This window comes from Trachurus japonicus, chromosome 22 (genome assembly GCF_045865225.1).
Source record: "Trachurus japonicus isolate A0001 chromosome 22, Traja_1.0".
In the NCBI taxonomy this organism is placed as follows: Eukaryota; Metazoa; Chordata; class Actinopteri; order Carangiformes; family Carangidae; genus Trachurus; species Trachurus japonicus.
In genome coordinates, this window is record NC_140928.1 from 11,210,540 (window position 1) to 11,234,957 (window position 24,418).

Below are 24,418 nucleotides of genomic sequence, written 5' to 3' on the forward strand. Positions count from 1 at the left end.
TTTATCTCTGATTACTAACATCTGGTTTTGAGTTGCTATTGTGTGCAATCATACCGTCTGCATTTGTCATGTTGGCTCTGCTGGGAAGCTGCTGTCCAGGTGGTCTTGTTATTTCTGTTGTTACTAAGACTCTTGAGGTTTTCATTTGATTCATTTGGGTTTAAACCTCTTGCTATGTGTTGACTTCAGCCTGTTAATTCTGTCCTTTTTCTGAGAGTCAGTCACACTCATGGGTATGCTTTTGGACAAGTCATAGCACAGGTGGGAGAGGGGCAGTTCGGTGCTTATTGTTGACAAGCTTTGTGTCCATTTTTTCCAGCTACGAGCAGAGGTTGGTTGTCTGCAGGGAGAGTTAGAAGGAAAGCATGCAGAGATGGAGACCCTGGACACGCTCCTCCAACGAAGGGAACGAGAAAGTCAAGAGGGAGGCAACCTCCTCAAGATGCTCACTGAGGACTTGCAGATTGCCAAAGAGGAAAGGTACATGGTGTTCTTTTAACCTATTAACCTGTTTTCATTTCTAATGCTTTTTACTGCAGATAAGTTAGGTTAAACTTCCTGACAAACAAAAAGGTGTTAGTGTGTTTTATTATTTGTCACTGTGTCTTTTCCTTTACTTGTTTGGATAATGGACCAAAAGATGACTTGGTGTATGTGAGTCTGATTTGTTACTTCTGTTCTAGACATAAACTGCACAAGGCCAATGAAAAGCTGGGTAAGGTGCTGATTGAGATGCTTCGCAGCACTGTTGCAACAGAGGAGCTTATTGGACAAAAGATCAATGCCAGAATCAAAACATCTCAGCAGGCGACTCATCAGAGAAGCTCAGCAGGGATGAAAGACGCACAAGAGTCAGGTCTGTTCGCATCTGATTCACTACGAGGTTACAATTCATGCTACTTTGATCTCACTGGAGGTGTTTTTGTTATCAGTGGTAGAGTTATGGCTTATTTATGTCAATGCAACAACTTTTTCTTTTTCCCAGGTATTTCAGTTGCAGACTTATCATCAGAGGACCTGGAGCTGACCCAGCGGCTCTGTGAGAGCTTGCTGGTTTCAGATGCTCAGATTAACCCTGAAGGAGAAGAAGCAGCTCTGAATGCCTGCAGCAGACTGCGACACACTGTAAACACGCTACTGGAGCTGCTCAACCAGGCCAACACACAGGTAAAGGATGTTCTGACTCACTGAGGCCTCCAAATGCTTTTCAACAATGCACACTCCTTTCAAATGTATTTTATTCTGTATTATAGAGATTTTATCTGTCTGGTGACTGTGGGTTTCTGCTCTTTTCTTCCAGCTGGAGCAGACTCATGATGTCCACCTTTCTCTGGAGGAAAGGTTTACTCAGGGCAGAGAAGACTCCGCCCAGCTCCTTGAGCAGCACAAGCTCTTATTGGAACAGCTCGATCAAGAGGCGAAGCAGAAGAGTCAACTCCAGCTGGAGCTCCACAAGGCAGAGGGTGAGCTCTGTATCCTCATTGGCTTTGATTCACTTGACTTGTCTTATGCTGCCAAGCTGCAGTAGTTAATCCACTGGCACGGCTTTCTCTACCACTTAACACTGTAGTTCAAACACAAATCAGCCATTGGTTACGCTAAGCACAAGAATCTAAGGCACATTATGTCACGATTTTTCTTCTCACATCTCCTTTTTGTGTTTGTTTCATGTATTTAGGGCTTCTCGAGGGCTACATAGCTGAAAAAGTTGTGCTAGAGGAGTCTCTGCAGCAGAAGGAGACACAAGAAGAGAGACTAGTGGAGGAGCTGGAGGACCTGAAGGTGAAGCTGCACCAGATGCAGAGCCTCACCGGAGAGCTGGACGGCCTCCGACTGAAACATCAGGAGCTTAGCGAGGAGCACGCAATTCTCCTGCGTCAGAAGGAGCATCTCTCCGCTGGTCTGGGGGAGAGGGAGAAAGGTGAGTGGAGGAGGCGCAAACTCTTGAAAAACCTAGTGTGTCTGTATAAAGTGTTACGCGACCTCTTTAGTGAAGTTGACCATACACTTATGTAATGTCTGTGCTCAGATGTGTCTTCTCTCCATAGGCCATTGGCTCAATTTAGATCCTGACACAGGTTTGTGGGTCAGAGTGGAGTGTGTGTGTGTGTGTGTGTGATAAGAGGCGTGGGAGATGAATATGCAGTATATTTGCAGTGCTGTGTGAGGTTGCGGTTTGTAACACTGTCATCGCCAGTAGCTTTTAGCAAAGGCTCTTGGAGTGCTGTGGCATTTGTTATATTTTAGATGAGAGCTGAGAATGCACTCACTGTTTTTGAAGGCTTAGTATGTTTAATGGTTGTATTTATTTATCTTTTAATCTTTTTCCTGTTTCTTCTGCATACACATTTTTTACATTTAAAATTTAGCATTAACCTTTTTTCCCTTTTTGTTTGAAGCTCTGCTCGGAGAGACGGAGCGTTTGACCCAGGATAGGCTGGACGTACAGCGGCAGGCGGAGAAGGACCACAACTCTCTGTCTCAGCGCCTCAGAGCCCTGGAGAGAGAACTGGAAGAGCAGGAGACAAAAGGCCTGGAGACAGAGCTGCACCACAAGACTCACACTGAAGACCTCAACCAGCGTGTCCAAGCACTTGAGTATCAGCTGAAACACGACCGCCAGTTCATAGAGGTGATGTTTTACATTGAAAAGGATTGTTTTAACAACAGTTTCTAATTTTGTCTTTTTTAAAATCCAATTCCCCTTTTATTTTTGTGGTTGTCTCCTTAATCCTTAATCATCTTAAACATAATTCCTCCTCATACATACAGGAGCAAGCTGTGGAGCGTGAACATGAGAGAGATGAATTCCAACAAGAGATCCGGAGGTTGGAGACACAGCTCAAACATACAGCCAGTGTGGATAACAAAGGACACAGGGTGAGGCCCATTAACTTGACAGGAAGTGAACATAGACAGCTTAAGTGGTCTTAGTTTAGCAGCCACATTATTATACATTTTTTACCTTTACTGAGCTCCATTTTTTTTGTGACCGCATTACTGCATGCATTAAGTCCAGTCAAAGCTAGTAATCCAACAGATCTACATGAAGTAATGCATGGGGTCACAAATGGGATCTAGTCTCATTTTGAGATTGGTTTTTATTTTAATAAAATCTTCAACAGAACAGCACCGCAAAAATATTCATTTCTATTTCTAGATGTTGAAAGATACTAAAAGTGTGTAGTGTTGCAGTGAGTGTGATTGTTGGCATGTTTGGTTTGATGAGTACCTTCATGTTTTGCCGATTTCCTGAGTGTAAGTGTAGTACTTACAGAGGTTGATGTGATGACTGTGCTGTTTCGGTTTGTTTTTGTAAATGAGCCTGACTCTTACTGTGTGTTTATCCCTGTGCTGAACGGATTGCTGTAGTTTGAGGACTTGGTTTTGCAGGTATGAAATCTAACTGTAGCCTTCTTCTCTTAGCTCCTCTTATTCTTGTGCATGGTGTTGATCGTATAACATAACATTATTGCAATCATCATCATCCATAGATGCATTCTGCTACTTTGCCATACGTGTTTCATTCGTTCCCACTTTCATCGTCCATTTTCTAATATTCATTTGCTTTGGTTTTGTTCTTCATTCGTCTGTCATCTCCATCTTGCTTCTCTCTGGAATGGCTTGATTTCAGTGTTTGGTACTGGCTGCTGATCTGGAATGGCTCATTTAGCTACAAATCATACTGTTTTCCATCTTTCAAATGCTCTTTTTCTCCCCCAACTTTAAATCTGGACTTGTTATACAAAACCTTGTCCCTTTTGATTTCTCTGCAGGTGGAAAGTCTACAATTTATTATCAAAGACAAGTCAGAGGACCATTCCTCCTTGCTCACTGCCAATCAGCAGGCGCAACGCGATCTTGCAGAACGCAACGAGGAGATAGACAAGCTAGCCGGGAGAATCAGGGAGCTGGAGCAAGCGCTGCTCAACAGCGCCGAGCGCAATAGGTCCGTCAGTCAACTTGAACAGGAGCTTCAGAGAATGAAGTTGAGAGAACAGGAGCTCACACAAGTAAGAACAAATGAACCCTTTCAGTTGAGATGGTGTCGATGTAGATGTGCAGCTTGAATTTTTACTCATCATTTTCCATCTGTCAGGATAAGCAGGCTCTGGAGCAGCAGCAACTGTCCAACAGGCTTCAGATCTCCGCTCTGCAGTCCAAACTGGATGAGACGAGACACTGTTACCATGACAACGCGCGTGACCCCACTCAGGAGCTTAGGGATGCCCTGGACACTGCTCAGCAGAGCCTACTGAGCAAAGAGCAAGAGGTTTGTAAGATATTATGCAAAGCTGATGTAATGTGGCCAAGATGACTATGGCTGATGAGTGTTGGTTTTTGACCTGCATTTGTTTGCAGATGAGTATCTAGATTCATTCTTTAAAACCACCACTTGCATGAGAGATCTCTGACAGCTCAATATTTTTAAGCTTCTACAGAAAACTGTGTTGCATTTGTAAAATTTTGTAAAAAAGTTTTATTTTTTCAATAAATAATGTCTCACAGGCTGAGGTCCTGCAGGGTCAGCTGGAGAATGTGCAGAGAGACTTGAGCATCAAAGAAGTTGAACTGAAACACCTCACACTACAGCTGGAGCTACTGACCAATCAGAATGCAGCTCATGTGGACAAGCTCCAAGAGGAGATTGCTGCACTGAAGGTAAGAGCCACTGTTTTTGTAACAAAGATTTGTAACACTGTGCTAGACTGTAGAAGATAGTTCAACATGTTGGCAAATTGGCCCATTGCCAATCCCTATGGCATTTGTGTATTTGATGAGTTTGATGAGGGAAACTAAGAAATCCCATTAGCCTCCGTAGCGTAGCTCTGAGCAGCTCGCCGCTCTGCTCGGCCATTCTAAAAATAGCTTGCACTGACAATTAAAGATAACAAACCTACTCCTAAAACTATAGGGATTATGGCAATGGGCCAATTTGCCAAAAATGTTGAACTATCCCGTTAATAAAATGAAAAATATCAGGTTAAAACGTATACATTATTTTTCCTTTTTTGTCTTATTGGACATTTGTGTCGGTGTGTGTTTTTGTGGAGGGCTTGTAGCAGAATCTGAGTCCGGTATGTTATTTCATTATTCTATGATTGAAACTGGCATGTACAACTGTGCTTGCAGGAGACGGTATCAGCGCTCGCTATAGTGAGGGAGGAGAAAGAAGAACAAAGCGAGGCAGAGGAAGCAGAGGAAGAGACACTTCCTTCAGCACTACTCCAGGAGAAAAATCAGGAGATTGATCACCTCAACAATGAAGTCCAAAGGCTTGAACAGGAACTGGAGAATGCCAGGGAAAACAAGGTTGGTATGAAAACACGCAAAATACATGGAGGCAGTGGGGGAACACACATAAGTAATGAGGCATTGATGAAAAATTGTTTTCTCCGTTTCTAATCTTTCTGGATAAAAAAGGCTTTGGAGGTTGAGCTGGAGGATCTGCGATCACAAGTGGAGCATCTTCAGTCTGAAATTACAAGAGTGCGTCAGGACAAGGAGGAAGAGGAGGAGCGTCTTCATGAGGTCATCAGCACGCTGCAGGCAGAGCTCGCCACACTGGGCCCCAACCTACACGAAGTCAGCGACTCCCAGGACGGCGACAGCATCAATCCCTCGCCCGCCCCCAGCCCCGAACCTCATCACTACACGGTCCAAGAGCAGGAGAGGAGGGGAGGGCCGAGCAGCCTGAAGCAAGAGCTCAGTCTGACTCATTCTGCATCCTCTCGTTCCCTTCGCTCGCGTCTCAAGGCCCTTCAGAGTCAGCTTGAGACGGCAGTGGCAGAGAAAGAGGGACTGGAGCGACTGCTGCTCACCCAGGAGGAAGAGTACAGGGGACATGGGGAGGAGTTTGGGAAGAGGCTGAAAGCTGAGAGGGGAAAGGCAGATGAGCTCCAAGGTCTTCTCATCCTGAAGGAAACTGAGCTGATGGAGATGAAAGAACAGGCGGAAGAGGAGAAGCACCAGAGGAAACTATCTGAGGAGGAGAGAGACGGCCGGAGACTTGAAGCTGAAGGTGCGAACGCCCTGGAGGAGGAGAAAGCCCACCTTAGCAGCCTTGTGACTGACCTCCAAGACAAGGAACAGGAGAGGGTGAGAGAACTTGAGACCCTAAAAACAAAAGAGCGGGAGATGAAAACAGAACTGGAGGCTCTCAGACAAACCAGTCTCACCCTTGAGAGACAAGTCCAGGAGACGAGAGCCGAGGTGGTAGACCTGGAGGAAGTGGTTGCTGCGGAAAGGGCAAAGATTAAAACACTTGAGACGGCAAAGGAAGAGCTTTCGGCTGAAGGTGAGGGGCTGAGGAGGAGGGAGGGGCAACTCCAGGATGAAATCGAAAGGCTCAGGCAGGAAGCAGCTTCAATGAGAGGCCTCATCCAGGACCTGACAGCTCAACTCAATGAGAAGGAAACCAACCACGAAGAGGCTCAAAAGGAGGTGCTGGTGAGTGTTGTTAACATGCCCAAACTCCAAACACAGGATGATGTCACTTCCAAATTGATAATAGAAATCAAAGCTCAGATGAGACTTAATTATCTAGTAAATTAATTGCATATATTAAATGTATATACAGCCAAAAAATACTGACTGTATCTTCAGTCTCTGGGTTTTTCTTTTTAAAGTCTCCCAAATAACTCAGAACCTGCTTCAACAGGCCCCTGGTTCAGACAGAAAAAATCCTGCTGACTCTTTGTTTTTGCTAGCGTGCACTGCAGCTATGTTACTTAGCATACAGCTGTGCTAGTGACTGTGGGCAAAACCACATCTGTTTATAGTTAGAGGCGTAATGACGTGTTACGGCACTGAGATAGCAGAGTCTTGCACAGAGGAAGTGCCTTTTAAAATGAGGAAGAAGGAGGAAAATCTTTGCTAGCTCTTGTTTTCAGAGCCGGTGCACGACTGCACGTTACATTTTATTTAATCTTTATGCTCCATCTTGGCAGGATGTGGTGAGGAGAACTTGTTTTCTTTTTAAAGAAACTAGGGTGGCTGAAATGCATTGGTTGTGCTGCTGCATGTCGAACATTGTGTGTATGGCTGCACAGCTTCTTTTGACGTGCAGTGTGTAGTCAGAATGGTCACGGCATGCTAAAGTAGTTTGTATTAGTAGATGTGAAAGACTGGATGAGTTTTATAAAGTGGAAACACTGCGTCTACCACATATGGTGCTCATTAAAACGCTGTTACATTGCAAAGCAGTAAGAACAAGAACTTTGGACAAGCAGAGTAAAACTGAATCTGAAGGTTAGAGTGTGTGAATGCATGTATCAATCCAAGAGAGAGACCACTGTGATGCTTATATTCTGCTAATATGGATGCTTTTCCCTTTTATCAGACTCATGCTGAGGTGACCCTGGCAAAAGCAGACGCTGCCTTGAGACAGAAGGAGACAGAGCTCATCAGACTGAGAGCAGATCATCAGGCTCTGAGGGTGGAGCTGAATGCAGTGAAACAGGGTCTGAGTACCAGCACAGAGAGGGCAGAGAAGCTACATGAGGAAGGACAGGTGAGATTATAAAACTGAGCACAGGATATCAGATGCAGTTCCTCTACCTCTGGGAGTTAGAGTTAATTAAACTAGACCTGCATATTAGAAACACGATAATAACTAAATTTAAGTATCGTCTTCTGTCTATCAGACCAAAGACCGTGCCCTTGTCGACCTGGAGACTGATAACCAGCGGCTGAAGGCAGAGCTTCGAGGTTTACAGGAGGACCTGGCTCTACAGGAAGAGGAACTGGCTTATCGACAGAAAGAACTACAACAACTCCGACAGCACTGCCAACAACAGGACCCACTTCTTCATCTACTAACATACACACAGAGAGGTGAGGATGCTGTTTAAATTCTCAGGTTATGTACTCATTTTGCTCTGTCATCATATGAAAGACACTTAATAGTGACTCTCACCCATCAATTGTCATCTCTTTCTCCATCAGATATTTCTCACAGAGCCTTTGAGGACATAGTCGGTGCCTCTCGGAACGAAGCCTCTCTGAGCTCTCCGGAGGTTTTAAGGAGACTTGAATGCTCCGAGGAGGGAATCCCAGAGCGGTTCCACGCCTCTGGTCTCGCCTCTCGCCTGTCTGGTCTCGGCTCTCGCCTGTCTGAGCTCAGCGCTCTGAACAGCACGGGCCTGGATCTGCTCCAGGCCAGGACATCTCCCAGGGTTGTGATGGAGCCTCCCCACTCCAGGACCATCACACCAGATCCAGCCACGCAGAGTACCCACTCCCCAGGCTCAGTGTCCATCTCCGACAACTTCTCTGTGCTCGACTCACTGGATGCTGACAAAGTATGTGGTCACACAGTTTTATGTATGATGATTTCTGTGTGTTCTGTAAGAAGCTCTTGGGTTTTATCTTGGTTCACATGTGGTTGAATATTTGAAATTCCTCTGCTCTTAGGTGCACGAGTTGGACGAACTCGACCTAACAGCCCCTCCATCTCGCCTTGGCTCAACCTCCTCCTTATCCGCACCAGAATGGGCCAGTGATGGATACGGAAGCAGTGAGTATTTCAACACCAAGCCTGATACCAGACTTCACTGATGACTGTCATCTGTGAAGATTTTCATTCATCCTAATCATAGTTTATCTAGACAGGTTACATGAAGGCAACTAGATTTGTTTAAAACTGAACCTACGGTACTAAGATATTAAATGTTTCAAAGAATCAAGTCTAGCTGCCTTGACTTCTAAATACTAGCACTAATACTTCCTCATACCAAATTTAGCAAAAGTATCCAAAGGATAAATTTAACTCTGTTTTTTCCAACTCTATTAACCTGTTAATGACACACAGCCTAAGACTGATTCTTCCTCAAGACAATCCTTAAAGCTGGTTAGCAATATATGGTTATGATGTTTAACTTTTCTTAATTAAGTCAATTTATTGTTGATATAGGTTGATAAATCACCAGACTCATCTATTTGACCCTTCTTTTCTTCTCTTGTGGTTCAGATGTGAGCTCAGAGTTGGGTGCGAGGCTCAGAGTGGAACTGGAACAGACTGAAAGACTGGATGCTCAGTTTATTGAGTACCTCCGCTGCAGAGGAATGAACCCGACGGCGAACACAGACAGTGCTGCAGGCAGTATGAGCTACAGTGATGACCTGTTATCACCTGAGCTTCAGGTAGGCTTACTCTACATATGGCAATGATTCTCTTTATGTGACTGTAAGCCCTAAACTAAACTGAGCTATGTTTCCCATCTTTCTGCAGGGTCTGTTGAAAAAAGTCTATCAAGAAAGCTGCAGAATTCTCACCTTGTCCCAACGACGGACCGCTTCGTCCTCCCAGGCTCATGTCTCAGAGTTTAAAGCCTTCTCATTGAGCCACACACAGCAGCATTTTGAAGATGGGTCCACCCTACTGGACCACCGGGACATATCACCCTCCGACCCCCCCATGAGCTGGCAGCAGGAGAAGAGGGCACTGCAGGAGACTGTGATCGCTCTCAGAGAGTTGCTCTGTCGAATGGCTGAGAGACATACACAAGTGAGTGTCCGTAGTTTTGAATGGAGAGGGGAACTTTTGTGGTAAATGTACATCATATTTATTGTGTTGTTCATCTGTTTTAATTGGAATTTTGACATTTAATTGATTTCCTATCTAATGACCTCGTCGCTGATCTTCTATCTTTCTTCCTCAGCCTGACTACAGAGGTGAAACTGACTGGCACAGAGCTCAACTACAGACTGACGGACAGTTTGAATCTCAACTAAAGGCAGAGCTGGAGGAGAGCCACAAACAACTGAAATGTGCCCATGACACTCATCAAGAGCAAAATAATAAAATACAATCTCTCAGGTATACTTTTTAAAATTGGTTTCTCTGTATTTTGAAAGATTTTGTATATTATTTTATTAATTTGCTTTAAAATAGTGTTATAAAAAAGGTTATTATTTTATGTTTAGGTTTAGGGAAGCCTGGTTCCGCAATTTTTTATGTGTAGTTTTAGGTATCAGTGGACTGAATATAAATTGGTTTCTGTCACAGTTACATGAACATGATTTCATGTAATCCGGCCAAAGGTGGTGAAATGTAATTTTGCTTCTCTAGGCTCACTGTAGAAGAAGGTGAGGAGGTTTTGAGGAGGGAGCAAACTAGAGTCCAAGAGCTTCAACAACAACTGGAGCAAGAGAGAGCTCTCAGTGTCCGTAAAGAAAGAGAGGAGGAGGAAAGGAGAGAGGTAAGAGAAAACCAGTCAACTAGATGAATGAGTCATGTCCAAACTATGTTTTTAAATATGAAGCTATGTGAAGAATCCAAAATGCACCTCAGCTCTCCTTTTAAAATGACCCTCCCCCTCTTTCCCCAGGCTATACAAGTATCCTCTGAGCAGCAGAGGTCAGAGGTCATGACTCTGAGGGGTCAGGTTGAGCAGGAGAAGGTGTCCTGCAGTAACCTCAGACGTGAGCTTCAGATCGAACAGTCTCGCAGCGTGCTGCTGGAGAAGCGAGTGGACGACACTCAGAAGGAGCTAGAAAACGAACGTCAACAATCCGCCCATCAGCAAGATCTCAACCTGAAGGAAAAGACTCGTCTCGAGCGTCTCCTGACCGAGGCAGAATCTCGTGTCGGTGAGATTCACTCTAAACTTGCAGATGCTCACAGGAAGCTGGATGAGGAGAGAGAAAGATGCTCCAGACAGGTGGACGAGCTCAGCCGCAGATGTGAGGCAGACGCAGCCAGAGACAGGAAGTTTATCTCCGACATGCGCGCCCAGCTGGAACAGGAGCGAAGGCAGGGAGAGGAGCTGGCAGCTGTGACGGACAAACTAAGGGCCGAGCTGCTGCAGAACAGAAGGAAGTGGGAAGAGGAGGACCGAACGAGGAGGGAGGAGCTGCAGAGGCAGCATGAGGCCGCCGCTCGTCATCGTATAGCTACCGAGACTTTGACGCAGCAGAAACTGGAAGCCAGCTGTGCGTTGGAGGCGGAGCGAGAGCAGTCCAAACGCCAAGGGGCTGAACTCACCGAGCTGAAGGAGAGACTCCGACTGCTGAAGGACAAAGAGAGGGAGAGGGAGGAGCAATGGGAGAAAGAGAGGAGAAAGGGGAGGCAGGAGCAGATGGAGAGGGAGAGACGACAGGAGAGGACCAATAACAAACTGGTAAGATATCATCACCAGTTTACTTCTTACACTTCTTTATTAAAGATAAGTTTGGATACATACAAGCACACCTCCTGATGACCATTTCTGACTTTTAGTGTGAGTTGGAGTTGTTGCGGCAGCAGGACCAGCAGCGCATGCAGGAGCTCCAGCACACACTGGCAGAGCTGGAGAGAGAGGAGAGAGCGATGGCAGCTCACAGGCTGTCGGGACGAACCACAGGGCAGCAGCACAAGGCTCCGTCTTCACAGCATCTCCAAAGCAACTTCCAGCCTGATGGCGCACAGGCGGGCAGCTCACAACAAAACCAGCAGGTACACAAGTGGTTGTTATTAATAACATGAAGACTTAAAGAGGAACTATACAAGTCCATGTGCATTTGTTTACAACTAAGCCGGTGAGAAATCAATCAATAGAGCGGTAGATAACATCATATATCGTATGTGATGTTTATGACGGCTTAAACTACACAAATATACACATAGTAACAAGAGATGACGGGTTACGGGATGCGTTTGTGTCGCAGAGACGAGAGCTGGGAGACCGGGGCGACGGCACTGATCTTGCAAAGTTGTTTTTCAGCCAAGAGAAGCAATAAGTGACACGCATGTGGAAGGCAGAGAGCCTCCATTTTCCCTTGTCACAAGTGAAGCTATTTTATTAATTAAACAGTTTTGGTAATTGTGATGGTTTAAGGTAATAATGTAGCATAGTTAGGCTACAAATCCTACATAGTTCCTCTTTAATTACATGTGATATTGTACACTTTTGGAGAGCGTCCCTTTCTGATCTTTGCCACACAATTACCGCATTCAATCTACTTTTATAACCGTAGATGCCGTCCATGTCGTCACAGCCGTCGTCGTCCAGTCTGCTGGAGACGCTGCTGAAGGAGAACTCGGAGCTGACAGAGCGAGTGACATCACTGAGTCAAGAGAGAGCCACTCTCAAACACAGACTCACCCTCCTGGAGCGGCAGCTGCGCCGCACGGAGAACGAGCTCGCCAAGATCACCACGGAAACTGAAAACAGACCCATCAATGATGTGACCAGCAACAGCAAAGTCAGTAGGAAATGCATGCACACACACTCATTTGTTATGATTGATAGGGTTTTAGATTGGACCCTCGTACTAAAACAGCTCCAACCTCTGTTTGCTGGTTTACAGATGCAGCGTTTGTATGAGCGCTACCTGCGTGCTGAGAGCTTCAGGAAGGCCCTGGTGTACCAGAAGCGTTACCTGATCCTGTTGTTAGGAGGTTTCCAGGAGTGTGAGCAGGCCACGTTGTGTCTGATCGCTCACATGGGGGCACGGCCCTCACCCCCTCTCTCCGCCCAGCACAGACCGATCAGACGATTCAGGGCTGCTGTACGAGTCGTCATCGCCGTCTCAAGGTAGAGACCGGACCAGAACGTACAACTTGTTTGACAGGTACATTAACTTTGTATTTGGATATATTTTTACATATTGTATTATTTTTTTCTTACAGAATGAGGTTCCTCACCAAAAAGTGGCAGCGAGCGATTAGAAGATTGTCTTTATCTGGGACTGTCAATGGGCATGCTCCAGGTCAGTTCAGTGAGCACCATTTAAATTAGTTTGTATGAGAGCGTGGACCGTTTTTTAACCTAAATGTCTCCTACAGCACCTAAAGGTGAAGTTTTAAGGCAGCAACAACCAAGATCAAACTCCGACTCGCCCCCAAACAGAGACACGGTGTCGGCTCTTGTACCACCCAGCAAATCCCCCTTCAGGTTACACAACAGGTTTGGTCGCCTCTTCAGCAGACTTGAATTGAAATATTCAAATTAAAGGCTTAATTAAGATATGTCGGTTGAAATGAAGTAATATTTCCTCCTAATGAGATCTCGTCTTTCCTTCAGGTCGTACTCCAGCACCACTCTGGCCTCTGGGCATTCGGGGGGAACGTCTCAGGACCCCGAGCGATCGCTGACAGAATATATCCACCATCTGGAGAAGGTCCAGCAGCGGTTGGTGGGCGCCAGGCAAGGTGAGAAGCAGGTTTAATTGGGGTGATTTTTGAGTTGAATGCACCAAGGTGGAAGAAACAAAATCACTCTGGTGATGGACACTCAGACATTTCAAGGTATCCTCACACAACTACTTGGGTTTTGAGCACCTAGATAATTAAAGTGTTATTTGTAGTCACAGGGAACCGGGTGTAGATTTTTCTCTTTTGGACACATGGTCTTTTCCTGGTCACTCAAATTCCTAAAAGTTCAGTCCAAACCAGTTAGAATCTCTAAGAAAAATTATGTTGTTGTTTTGGGCGGCCTAACATTTCCTGGGAACATGTTATCAAATCCCACGAAACCTCTGTGCTCTATCATCTCCCAACCTAGTAAGCGAGACTCATTTAGCCGTGCCCCCTAAAGAGGAAAGGAGGATACAGTCAGCCTGTTCCCCTGGTATGATTGGTTACCGGCAGCGCTGGCTGCAGGACAACGGGACGTGGCTGTACCTGAGCTGCTTGTCGCCACTTTACCTGTATGGTCCAGGTGAGTGTGAGTGTAACATGCTCACTCCACCAAATGATAAAGCAGCACAATGCTCCTTTTCCAAATAGATAGCAGTGCACTAGACTTTACACTGGTGTTTTTTTGTTTGTTTGTTTCCTTGATAGGGAAGTCTTACCTAGAAATCAATTTCTGTGGTATTTTTACATTGTGGTTTGGACAACTGCAATTTGAGTAAGCTGTCGAGCTACATTGTATTCAGAAGTTGTGCGGTTTGAAATTTGAGCCTTAGACAAACGATGTAGCATGGATATGAACAATGCACAAAGGATAATGATAACTTTAAGGGTTTCATGCTAGCTGTTTGGTGGGTGATCAAATGTCAGAGCTTTCTGTTTGCACATGAACCTGCCAAACGCAAAGTCCCACTGTGTCAAAAATCACTTACTGTTTATTATTGTATAGTTTTAGTGCACTTTATTTACCCTAAACCATTGTAATTTAGTGTCCATTTATGAAAGTCTGGCTTTTTTATTATATTGTCCTCAAAATGTTCAATGTGAAAATAGCATGTAGGCTCCACTATACAGCTAATGACTGTTATCTCTAAAGCTGTGTTCACACCAAACGCGATGAACGCGATTTTTTCGCGCGACAAATGACAATCCGTCGCGCTATCACTCGTGTTTTGACGCGTCATCGCGTCCCCCCTCCCCTCCCCTCTACTGTCAATCCAGCTAACAGGACGGATGTAAACATGTGTTGAGACACAGAAAGTGCACTCATTTTACCGTAGGCTTGACAATGGACGAGGTGAAGCTGATCCTTGACGTCCTGGTCCTGGTGTAGCAGGTAAAAAAAACTCCGCTCAGCCCTGCTCGTATCGCGGCCGTTGTACGGTACTACTGTTGCTGAGTTTGAGGACTTGCTAGCAGCTAGGGTTGGTGCAGGACCTCCAGGCAGGACACCAACTAAAGTTACAGGCTCTTCTTTTCAGCTGCAGAGTGCCTGTCCATCTGTCTCCGGTGAGTAGCAGTCGGTAGCAGTGTATTGTTGTGTCACGGCGTCACGCGATGTCGCCGCAAAAGTTCAATATTTTCAACTCGGGCGTTGGCGCGATTTTCGCGGCATCGCGTCCATCGCGCCGCGCTATCGCGTCCATCGCATCGCCCGGCGCGATGACGCGACTAATCGCGTCTGTGCATTGACTTTACATGTAATCTCGACGCGCGACAACGCAGCATCGCGTTTGGTGTGAACACCCCTTTAAAACTAAACCAGCTGTATGTGTGACTTTTTTATGTGAAGGCTGATCCACTATGAAATATGTTAAATGGGAAACCTGTAAGCATAAGACAACAGTTTTTACTCAGCTCCTTACATATTTCAAGTTTGTTTCACTACACTGACATGAACTTGAAACCAGTGGTTTTTAAAAGCAATTACCGTACTATCACGCCAACTGTCTATCCTCATAAAATGGTTGGCACCACTGTGAAGTAGATAATGCATGATTCTGAAACAGAAACACCAGTGTTGTATATAATGAGCTGTGCCTGGTGTTGCTTGTTTAAGCATCAGGCAGTAAGAAAAACCTACAGGACATTTATCCTCAAAGACTGGAGTGTGACAGCCATGCTGACGGTGGATTGTTCTCATCTGTTTTCATTGCAACTGCGTTTTTGCATGCTGTTTGACAGGACTGAGTGTTTCATCTAAAGATAATACAGGAGCTTTCACTTAGATGCCTTTGCACTAGTCACTGATGTGTTAAAATACTTGGAGTGTTCAGGATTTTGGCAGCAGATCCGTAGGGATAGATTACATAAACATGATATAAATATTCATGTTTTCGTCATGAGTGTGGTTGAGGTGTTTTTGCACTGGTAAAAAATGTGATTACACAACTTTGCTTGTACGTGAATTGAGTGTTTTTTATTTTTTTATTTATTTCCTAAACACATTTTTTCAGCATGTGTACAGTTCTTAGTAAACATCTTTGAATTATAAGTCAAACCATCCATAGTACTTTGTGTTTAACTGTACAATACCTTGTAAGTTACTAAAATCTTGAGATAAAGGTTATTATTTTTGTTTGTGTGTCTTCTCAGGCTCTTCTGCTCTCCAGCCCGACCCAAAGTAGTCCGTCCACTAGAAGAATGAATGTCTCCTGTCTGCATATCATTGCAAATCTGCTCATGCCTTACGATGATGTAGAAATGTGTAGAAAGGGATATCAGATGTGTTGAATTTTTTGATGACATTCAATTTTTTTTTTACGAGTACCTAAATTATTTTTTAAGATTTTCTAATGTAATTTTTCTATTCTGTGTACCTCTGTATTTTGAAGGTCACTATTGAACAGTTGCAAGAACAAATGTGATTATTTTAAGTAGTCTTTGTCTTTTTTCTAATATTTTATACCATTTTGTTGCTATGTAAATATGTCTCATGTTCATGTGTCAAAATCTGCACTGGTTTTATACAGCAAATCCATGATCAACATAGCTTATGAATATAATATTGCATAAAGGTGAACCATATGTTTTTGTATTATCTATGTTTCTACCACAAAGTTAATAAATATTTTAAATGTGTGATAACAAACCAAACAGGCTCTGGACTGATGTTTTTTGCACACAAAGTTTCTAAAGAAATCTCTATTTGATGTTTCATTGCAACGTACCTTTTAATTTAATTAATAACCGTTGGATGATGAATGATTTAAACGTTAATTGAAATGACAGGAACACAGCAAACTAACAATAAACCAGGTAGAGATTACTATCACGAACGAGAGTTTAGCTATCATGGATATTTTGGATTGATGTTGCTAAAGATTTGGTTTCTTCCTGTTTCCACAAACTTCATGAACCGATGCCAGAGAAATGTGTGAGTGCATTTAGTTTCAGAAACGTCTTCACTGTCGGTGCTTCAGCAGGAAAACGCCGTCCAGTCAGATCTGAGCTTCTCCTGGTTTGATCTCGTCAGTGGGTGAGTCTCAAACATCAACAGCTCCACGTTAGAGATAAAAGATCAAATCAGATTTTCCATTATTTGTTCCAATATGTGGAAAATGTAAAGAATTGCAGCAGCAAATATCAATGATATAGGCTATTGAAAAACAGTAGAGAAGGAATAAGAAACAATATTTGTAAGAAAGTATACAGCTCTGGAAAAAATAAAGAGACCACTAGGCCTACTCGCCGTTTTGGATCCCAAATGGGTCATTTGTGTGATTCGTGTAAATCCGCAATAAAAAAAAATTTTGAGGGGAGGGGGGGGTATGTGGCGAGGCAACGCACCTGTCTCTTTAAGGCGCGTGCACGTGCACCTTATCTGGATGAAAACAAGTGGAGGCAGCGCTGCTTTTCTGTCCAGCAATACACACCTGAAGCTTCACTTTTCATACAAACTAACTAACGCGACTGCCACAGCTGTTAGATTTAATCAATGAGACCAACATTAATCTCCTATAAAGAGTTTAACCAGCCAGCGGTAAACCCAGGGCTGTACAGTGCCACATCAAACCATGCCTGTGCTAAGAAATAATCTGCCCTGTAGCATGTATTGGCTTGTGACACAAGAAGAACAGGAAGAAGGAAGAAAGAAGACAAAAATGTGCATTATGAACTTTGAATGTATATTGGTTCATGTCTCCTATTAATAGGGTAATTATTGTGTGTAATAACTTAATAATTAGGGGCTGGTAGCTATGTAGGAGCCATGAATTGGGTTTTCTGTTAAGTTTAAGGGTTGTTTGTTTTGAGTATGATTTAGTTGATGTTATTATTTCAGTAGCGGATCACGTCATTATGGGCGGGGTTTAGCACTTATGTTCACCTGTTGCGTTAATTTGTTTCAGAGAGAGGGGGGGGGGGGGGGGGTAAGCGTGGGTTGCCGTTGTTGTTGACAGCTATAGTTAAGCTATTTTCTGGATTACTTTGCTTTAGTTGGTACACTTTATTATGTGTTAACCTATTTAGTTTGGTTAAGAAACACTTTGATCTTTAGTTCTGAATCTCAGTGAGTTTCTTTTTGATAGTGCGTCTGATAACCGGGTAGAAAACCAGCACGTAATTTGAATGAGATCAATCTGACATGATTTACAGATCATGAGAGAGGTGACTTATGAGCTATCATTTGTATTGTTAAAATACTGATACATCAAAATTATGCTAATGATTTGAATCGGGTTTCTTGTAGCTCTGATTTTAAGCAATAATAATGTTCAGGAATGTGTAAACGGTGAAAACAAATACAACAACACTGATTTAATTTGAAGTTTCATTATTAACTCCTTCAACACTGCCTCAGTATTTCCGTGTTTGAGTTCCAGTGGTGTTTATCATTGTTACGTAACACGCACTGATATATCTGAGCAGCTCGGCAGCGGCAGCAGCCACTCTGACCTGCTACTGATGCTCTAGTCTACGCCTTCTCCGTCAGGGGTTCGTTCGTTCGATAACTCCGCAAAAACCCGCCAGTGAGCGGTGTTTAACGTCTCGTTTCCAGTCAAACGGACCATAGAACTCCGCCCCGCACGGCGTTCTCTGTCGACGTACAAAACGTTCGCCCTGCGTGAAACAACAACACGGAGTGACGCACATCCTTCGCGTTTTTCATTTCAGCCATAGACAGACAGCACGGTGATGCTAACGCTAAGCTAACGTGGCGGCGGGTGGTCTATGTCGTAGATCGTTGTTTGACTTCTTACCGGCGGTAAAACAGTCCTGGCCCGCGTAGAAGACATCGCTACAATTCTCTTGTATTTGTCTGGGATGTATGGATGGATAGTTGACGGCATCTCGTCGCTGTTTGAGCCCATTACGGGGCAAAATCCCACCGAGTGGCCCGGGAAAGGTAACGTTAGCCAGGAGGGACCCACGCGACCTGGCGTTCAAGCGGGAGCACAGCGGCAGGAGAGTCACGGCAGACCGGCTAAACGGAACTACCAGAGGTCGGTTGTTCAGCTTAAAGGCTATTATTAGACCTCCGTGTTTATCAGTGGTGTTGTGCGTCCTATTTATCACCTGGTTTGGCTACTTCTGAGTCAAAGGTTAGTGTAACTGTAACGTTATCTGTAATTATCACAACAAACACTGATGGACTAATTAGCAAAGCAGCAACTAGCAACATACAAAGTTATTCTATTGTATTTGGTAATTGCTGTCTGTCGTTCATTTCCTGTGATATATGGGTTGCCGTTTTGTTGTGATGGGCAACAGAAGTGTTGTTGTGATTGGCATATTTGACCTTTACAAGAAATGTATATTAAATAATTGACTATTTGAAAAATCAAACATTAAATTTATGTTACAATAACCCCATTTATAATTTCCTTGTATTTCTGTTTTTTTCTTTGTTGTCAACCAGTCAATTAGAAAAGTAATTGTCGCAACAATAATGATCCGTCCATCTATACCATAATGTTAAGTTAGCTTTTGATATCAATGTATACCAAAAGCTGCCTTAATGATAGATATACTACTCAGTATAATGCAGTAGTTACATCATCCAGTATGACCCTACAATTGAATAAACACTTAAATGAAGACTGAGCACAATAACTGTTACATAATAATATTGAGATACAGACAGTGTCACCCATCCCAAGTGTTTTTTCTGTTGCAGTGTTGATGTTGCCGACGGTGTTCACCAGAGTGATCCAGTAGAGGTGAAGAGACGCAGACGAGGTTTGTTAACAAATAAAGATGAAACATTCTCATTTTTAAGTATGAACAAATGAATGAATATGGTTGTTGATTTGTTGTGTCCTGTATTTTAGATGTAGTCATCAGCTTTGTGAAGAAGACTGTGGCTGGGGTAGCAGATCTGCTCCGGCTGCGTAACCCACTGACAACCAGACGCGAGAAGCCAAGACAGTATCAAGAGACACAGGTTTGTGCTCAAACTATTACTACTACGACTCGAGATGTGAGATTTAATAATGGGGGAACTACCATTGCTGGAGGAATTAGTCAGATCCTTTAACCTAAACTGTTATTCACACTGCCAGAAATTCAATCCAAACAGATGCACAAGTTGTCAGTCTTCCAGGTTATAGCTCTCTTTTTTAGAAGAGGTTACAGTAAATCCAGATCTAGACTTCTAGCTTTATAGATTTTATAGATATCTAGGGTTCAGGTCAGATTTGTTTCTCCCTCCTTTGTATAAACAGTACTGAATAGAGGAACATTACATGCAAACACAGACAAACATCCACCGATTCACCTTAGTAATTTGCTTATACAAAAGCAAACCTACAAAAACACATGGATATACTGTAGCTCATTTGTTTTCAGCAACCAACCAAGTTTTGATGGCGGGACTTTAAGCTGCCAATGGAGTAATATCCTGTCCTTGTATATTCTGTCTGATTCAGCCTGTCACTCTGATGGGGATAGATGAGCTCCACACCTCATGGTTGAACAGTACTGAGAGGAGAATGGGTAAGTGGGGCAACTGTTACTGCAGGAAAATACTAAATGTGTCTCATCCAGAACCTTTCCTGTGTTGTCCTCATAATCCCCATCGGCATTTGACTGAACTTGTCTTTATTCCACAGATAAACCAGTGAGTGGAGTAAACGAGAGGAGTGGCAAGAATCCCTTTCAAGGCTCCTCCTCGCCTCCTTTAATGAGGAAATACAGGTAGGCAATCCTGAGACCGTCTTAAGTCACACCCTACACCACTGCTATAACAATCTTGTCTTTTCACTGATTTTTCGAGAAAGTGTCACTGTTTGTGGATGCTCCCTCGCTAATGTACATAATCTTTTTAAATCCAGTGGGACAGCGCTCTCTGCAGGTCTCCCGGACAGGGAGAGAAGAGGCTCCCTTCAGCTGCTGCCCTCCAGATCCAATCTGAGGATAGGAGCTGCGAACCCTGACCCAGCAGCCTGCAATGGCTTTGGACACAGCCGCAGCTACAAGCCCAGTCTCACCGTGGAAGAGGTACAATACTATTTTGAGTTACACCAAGAGAATTGCCACAATAATAAAACTTCTAGACTGAGCCATTTCTCCTTGTGAGTAACATGTTTGTTGTCATGCCTCTAGGCCATAAAGCAGAATAATAAGGAGCACTACAGGCGCTTGCTGGAGATGGTGACAGAAAAATACAACAAAAGTCAACCACTACCTTTCAACCAAACGAAACCACAAGAGTGAGTATAACAAGAAGTGATTTTCACGTGGAGTGTTTTTTTTTTTTTTGATTTTACACCAAGATCCACTCGACAGTAAACAAGCTGATTCATCCTTGCCAACCCTTTTCTCCTTTTGCTCCTAGTGAGTCACTGTCGAAGGTTGATTACAAACCTACTCCTTCAGGGAAAACCTTTGAACCAATCCCCAGGAAGACCACATACACAGGTAAGACACTGTTATGAACCGATGATTTTCAGTTATTGTCACATTATCCTGCCCATGTGATTTAGTCCAAAAATCCTGATGATTTAGATGATTTATTTACTTTTAATTTCTGAAAATCAATTGATAACTGGCATTTCATTTCCTGTTGGTCAGCTAGTTGTTAGACTTGTTAAGAGCATTATTTTAAATAGATGTGAATTGTTCCTTGAATATAAAAATCCTGCTCTGCATTCAGAGTATGTTCCTATTAGTAAACATGTTGCAGTGAAATCTGTCCTGCTGATCTGACATTTGTGTCTGTTGCACAGCTGCCCCAAGCATGTTTACATGGAGAAATGCATCTGCAACCAAGGACAGGTAAGTGTTGTTGTTGTGGAAGAGTGTGTGTGTGTGTGTGTTTTGACGGATTTTATGCCTCTAACCCCTGTCTGATTCATTTCCAGGTGGGGTAGCTTATCTTTCGGCAAGTCAGTCAATGGCAGCTTTGAGGACTCTCAGCCTATTAGAAATGCAAAGGTAGCCATTTCTCTTGCATTCATTAAGTTTTTAATAATTTTTTGTGGGAACACACATGTAAGTTTCTGTGTGTCTGTGTGTGTTTGTCAGCAGAAACAGGCGGCAGAGTTGGACCTCTCGACAGAAGTAGCGACGCGCCTCAACCTAGTGGACAGAGAGGCTCCTGCTGCCAGCCTTCCTGACACACACTCTGCCCACACAGCACATACAAGGCACAGCGATGAGGACATACCCAGGCTGACCAAGGTGAGATGAAATGTTCCAGAGTTTGGTGTGTGGTCTCACTGCATTGAAAACAGCATGGGTACAGGTTGTTTACAGCACTGTGTTCTGTTGTCTGTCTGTGTAGGAAATGTCAGCAGAGGTGAGTGGTGCTCTGGCTCAGAGTGATCCCAACCTCGTTCTAAGTGCAGCTTTCAAACTCCGCATCACACAGAGAGACCTGGCCACGCTGCAGGAAGGAGGATGGCTCAACGATGAGGTAAGGTCTAGTATGAGTCTTAAATTAATTTGTTTGCAGTATAATTAGTCTATATTAAAAACAAAACAAATGAACTCACTATTGTCTGTTTTAAAACTTTGTGCCTTTTCCATTTCCCCTGTCAAGGTGATAAACTTCTACCTGTCCCTTCTCATGGAGCGGTGTTCTGACAAAGCAACAGCGTTGAAGGTCTACTCGTTCAGCACCTTCTTCTATCCCAAGCTGCGGGGTGGAAGCAGCGGACAGGCCGGAGGACACGCTGCCGTGAAGCGCTGGACCAAGGCCGTCGATCTCTTCCTCTATGACCTTATTCTCGTCCCTCTGCATCTGGGTGTCCACTGGGCGATGGCTGTGAGTCAGGATCATCATCATTTAAAAAATATATATAATTCACTTAAACTGCTAAGTCTTGAGAAAGAGTACTTATTAAGATTTTAGAGAGAGCATTTTTCAAGAATGGGTAAAATATGAATTGGTCACTTAAATATTCTGAGCATTTATTTAGCTAAGTGTCTCCTGTCTCCTTCCAGGTGATTGATTTTAAATCGAGGACAGTGAAGTCATATGACTCAATGGGCCAGAGGCATGATGACATCTGTACTCAATTACTGTGAGTAATTTTGTAACCTGGCAATCTTAAACACTTTGTCCATATATCCCACTTTTTTTATTATTTAATAATTGATGGCCTTATCGTGCTCATTTTCCAGCCTCTACCTGAAAGAGGAGCACAAAGCGAAGAAAGGCAGAGAGTTCGACAGTACCAAATGGACTATTGGAAGCTTGAGGGCAACTGTAAGTGAAACTGGGATGAAAGATGTGACACTTTGTGAAACATTTTGTCATTCACTATAAGACTAAGACATTTTTTATTGCGCTTGTAGGAGATTCCCCAGCAAAAGAATGGCAGTGACTGTGGTGTTTTTGCCTGTAAATACGCTGACTATATCGCAAAAGGAATGCCTCTCACATTCAAACAGGTACGTACTGTATATTTATATATTTTTTGTTGTTGTTTTTTACATAATTTCTCTTGAACTAAATGTCCCACGTGTCTCTTTCTCTACAGTGCCACATGCCCATCTTCAGAAAACTAATGATTTGGGAAATCCTCAATCAGAAGCTGCTATAAAGGTTGCAACAATCTCCTGTCCATTAACCGCCTAACAATAGAGACTTTCTCAGTGGTTGCAACATCTGTGCACAGTAACTACATGATGAAGAAGAAAAAAATGGGAGAAAGAAATGGGCCAAAGGATTGGACTCAGATCTAACCCAGTCTAACTGTTCAGGTCTGGAGAAAACAAACACTAGTCTTAAGAATTAATTATGTTCCTTTTCTTATCAGGGACATATTGATGTTTTGTATTCTCTGAGTTGTAATTGGAGACATTATTAGGGTGTAAAAAGTGTATCTCTTCTACGAGCTTTGGCACTACTGACTGAATGGCTTTTTTATTGACCTTAGATTGTTCTGTTTTACTGTTTTGAAGTATTGCCTGAAGTGCCTTCAGCCCCCTTACACTGAGCTCAACACAGAGCTTGCTTTTGTTTTTCTAGTTTCCTTCTTTTTTTCCAACTCCCAAGTTGGTTCATGGGAGCTGGACTCAAAATTCATTATTTAAAAAGTCTAGTCAGTGACATTTAGGTGTAATTTGGCTGTTCTTCCAATTATGTTTAACAAAGTGGATGCCAACTACATTTAGTCCGTCTGACATGAAGACTATGAACATTAAAATACCTCCTCCCTTTCATACAAAAGATGCATGGTTGAGTGCTTGTAATATAAATTTTGCTATTATTTATGATGTGATTGAATGAGAAAGTACTTTTGGAGTGTGTATGGTTTGTTCTTCCTCCATGAGTGGAGTGTTAATAGTTGTTTGCTCATACATCATTAAGCAATGTTAGGTCTGTGAATTCTTTCCATGAGCATAATGCAAGAGGCTACTTAGGGCTGTTACATTGACTTACAGTGTAGTGCATACTGCATAGCAAACTACTGTACAGACATGCATGTTTGAGTTCATGCTTTGATAATGTGATATTTTCCCTCCTGTAATAAAGTATTTCTTTTTCACTGGTGTTTGGTATTTTAATGACTCCTGAGCATTGAGTGATTTCAAAAGAGCAAGTTGTATTTGCTTCATGTGTCGTGATGTTACATAATTATACATGAATATTTCATAGTGTGGTAAATGTGCAGGTCACAACTTCTCCAAGAGAGTGTTTTGGCGTTGTTGGATTGTGTATTTAATGGGTTTGATGAGGGACAGGGGACCAGTACCGTCAATATAGATTAGGATGTCTCTGGTACTTCACCTCCAATGTGTTTGCAGAGCAGCTTGTCTCTGCAGATCTCAAAACAGCATGCACCGATAATTAAAGGTACTGGTACTGAACCTACTATTGAAGAACAGAGATTCTGGCAATAGGTGAATTTT

General features: G+C 43.4%; 2 protein-coding genes across 9 annotated transcripts in view; both read left to right on the top strand.

The window, feature by feature from the left end:
* The window catches only part of pcnt (pericentrin), a 36,265-nt gene extending 20,052 nt beyond the window's left edge, over positions 1-16,213 (top strand). For 2 of the 7 annotated variants that reach the window (XM_085767888.1, XM_085767885.1), the window contains 30 exons: positions 320-480; positions 684-856; positions 986-1,167; positions 1,301-1,463; positions 1,679-1,921; positions 2,400-2,632; positions 2,773-2,880; positions 3,373-3,393; positions 3,777-4,013; positions 4,100-4,273; positions 4,510-4,662; positions 5,134-5,313; positions 5,425-6,450; positions 7,343-7,513; positions 7,647-7,836; positions 7,948-8,303; positions 8,416-8,518; positions 8,972-9,144; positions 9,233-9,508; positions 9,663-9,820; positions 10,073-10,202; positions 10,332-11,123; positions 11,222-11,437; positions 11,959-12,186; positions 12,292-12,518; positions 12,614-12,693; positions 12,770-12,890; positions 13,008-13,135; positions 13,488-13,643; positions 15,713-16,213. In XM_085767888.1, the coding sequence (XP_085624014.1) occupies positions 320-480; positions 684-856; positions 986-1,167; positions 1,301-1,463; positions 1,679-1,921; positions 2,400-2,632; positions 2,773-2,880; positions 3,373-3,393; positions 3,777-4,013; positions 4,100-4,273; positions 4,510-4,662; positions 5,134-5,313; positions 5,425-6,450; positions 7,343-7,513; positions 7,647-7,836; positions 7,948-8,303; positions 8,416-8,518; positions 8,972-9,144; positions 9,233-9,508; positions 9,663-9,820; positions 10,073-10,202; positions 10,332-11,123; positions 11,222-11,437; positions 11,959-12,186; positions 12,292-12,518; positions 12,614-12,693; positions 12,770-12,890; positions 13,008-13,135; positions 13,488-13,643; positions 15,713-15,744 (6,591 nt within the window). In that variant the 3' untranslated portion in view covers positions 15,745-16,213. The remainder of the gene's footprint in view (positions 1-319; positions 481-683; positions 857-985; positions 1,168-1,300; positions 1,464-1,678; positions 1,922-2,399; positions 2,633-2,772; positions 2,881-3,372; positions 3,394-3,776; positions 4,014-4,099; positions 4,274-4,509; positions 4,663-5,133; positions 5,314-5,424; positions 6,451-7,342; positions 7,514-7,646; positions 7,837-7,947; positions 8,304-8,415; positions 8,519-8,971; positions 9,145-9,232; positions 9,509-9,662; positions 9,821-10,072; positions 10,203-10,331; positions 11,124-11,221; positions 11,438-11,958; positions 12,187-12,291; positions 12,519-12,613; positions 12,694-12,769; positions 12,891-13,007; positions 13,136-13,487; positions 13,644-15,712) is intronic. The other 5 variants (XM_085767887.1, XM_085767892.1, XM_085767890.1 and 2 more) reach the window with 5 other exon arrangements.
* Positions 16,214-18,253: 2,040 nt separating this feature from the next.
* senp2 (SUMO specific peptidase 2) lies at positions 18,254-24,052 on the top strand. Of its 2 annotated transcripts, none has more exons than XM_085767059.1 (17): positions 18,254-18,561; positions 19,236-19,297; positions 19,390-19,502; positions 19,987-20,053; positions 20,170-20,254; positions 20,392-20,557; positions 20,663-20,769; positions 20,895-20,977; positions 21,286-21,334; positions 21,421-21,493; positions 21,584-21,739; positions 21,843-21,974; positions 22,101-22,325; positions 22,505-22,584; positions 22,685-22,769; positions 22,859-22,954; positions 23,044-24,052. In XM_085767059.1, the coding sequence occupies exons 1-17, from the start codon at positions 18,383-18,385 to the stop codon at positions 23,104-23,106; spliced, it is 1,821 nt and encodes a 606-aa protein (XP_085623185.1). In that variant the 5' UTR covers positions 18,254-18,382; the 3' UTR covers positions 23,107-24,052. The 2 variants fall into 2 exon arrangements, with proteins under 2 accessions (XP_085623185.1, XP_085623186.1); XM_085767060.1 differs by having other exon boundaries at positions 21,587-21,739.
* The last annotated feature ends 366 nt before the right edge of the window (positions 24,053-24,418 follow it).

What these genes read in the sequence shown, in the direction of transcription:
- senp2 (XM_085767059.1), top strand. Translation starts at nt 18,383, where the DNA reads ATGTATGGATGGATAGTTGACGGCATCTCGTCGCTGTTTGAGCCCATT. An exon ending in AACCAAACGAAACCACAAGA is followed by an intron (nt 20,770 to 20,894) that starts GTGAGTATAACA and finishes TTTTGCTCCTAG; the next exon opens with TGAGTCACTGTCGAAGGTTG. An exon ending in ACATACCCAGGCTGACCAAG is followed by an intron (nt 21,740 to 21,842) that starts GTGAGATGAAAT and finishes CTGTCTGTGTAG; the next exon opens with GAAATGTCAGCAGAGGTGAG.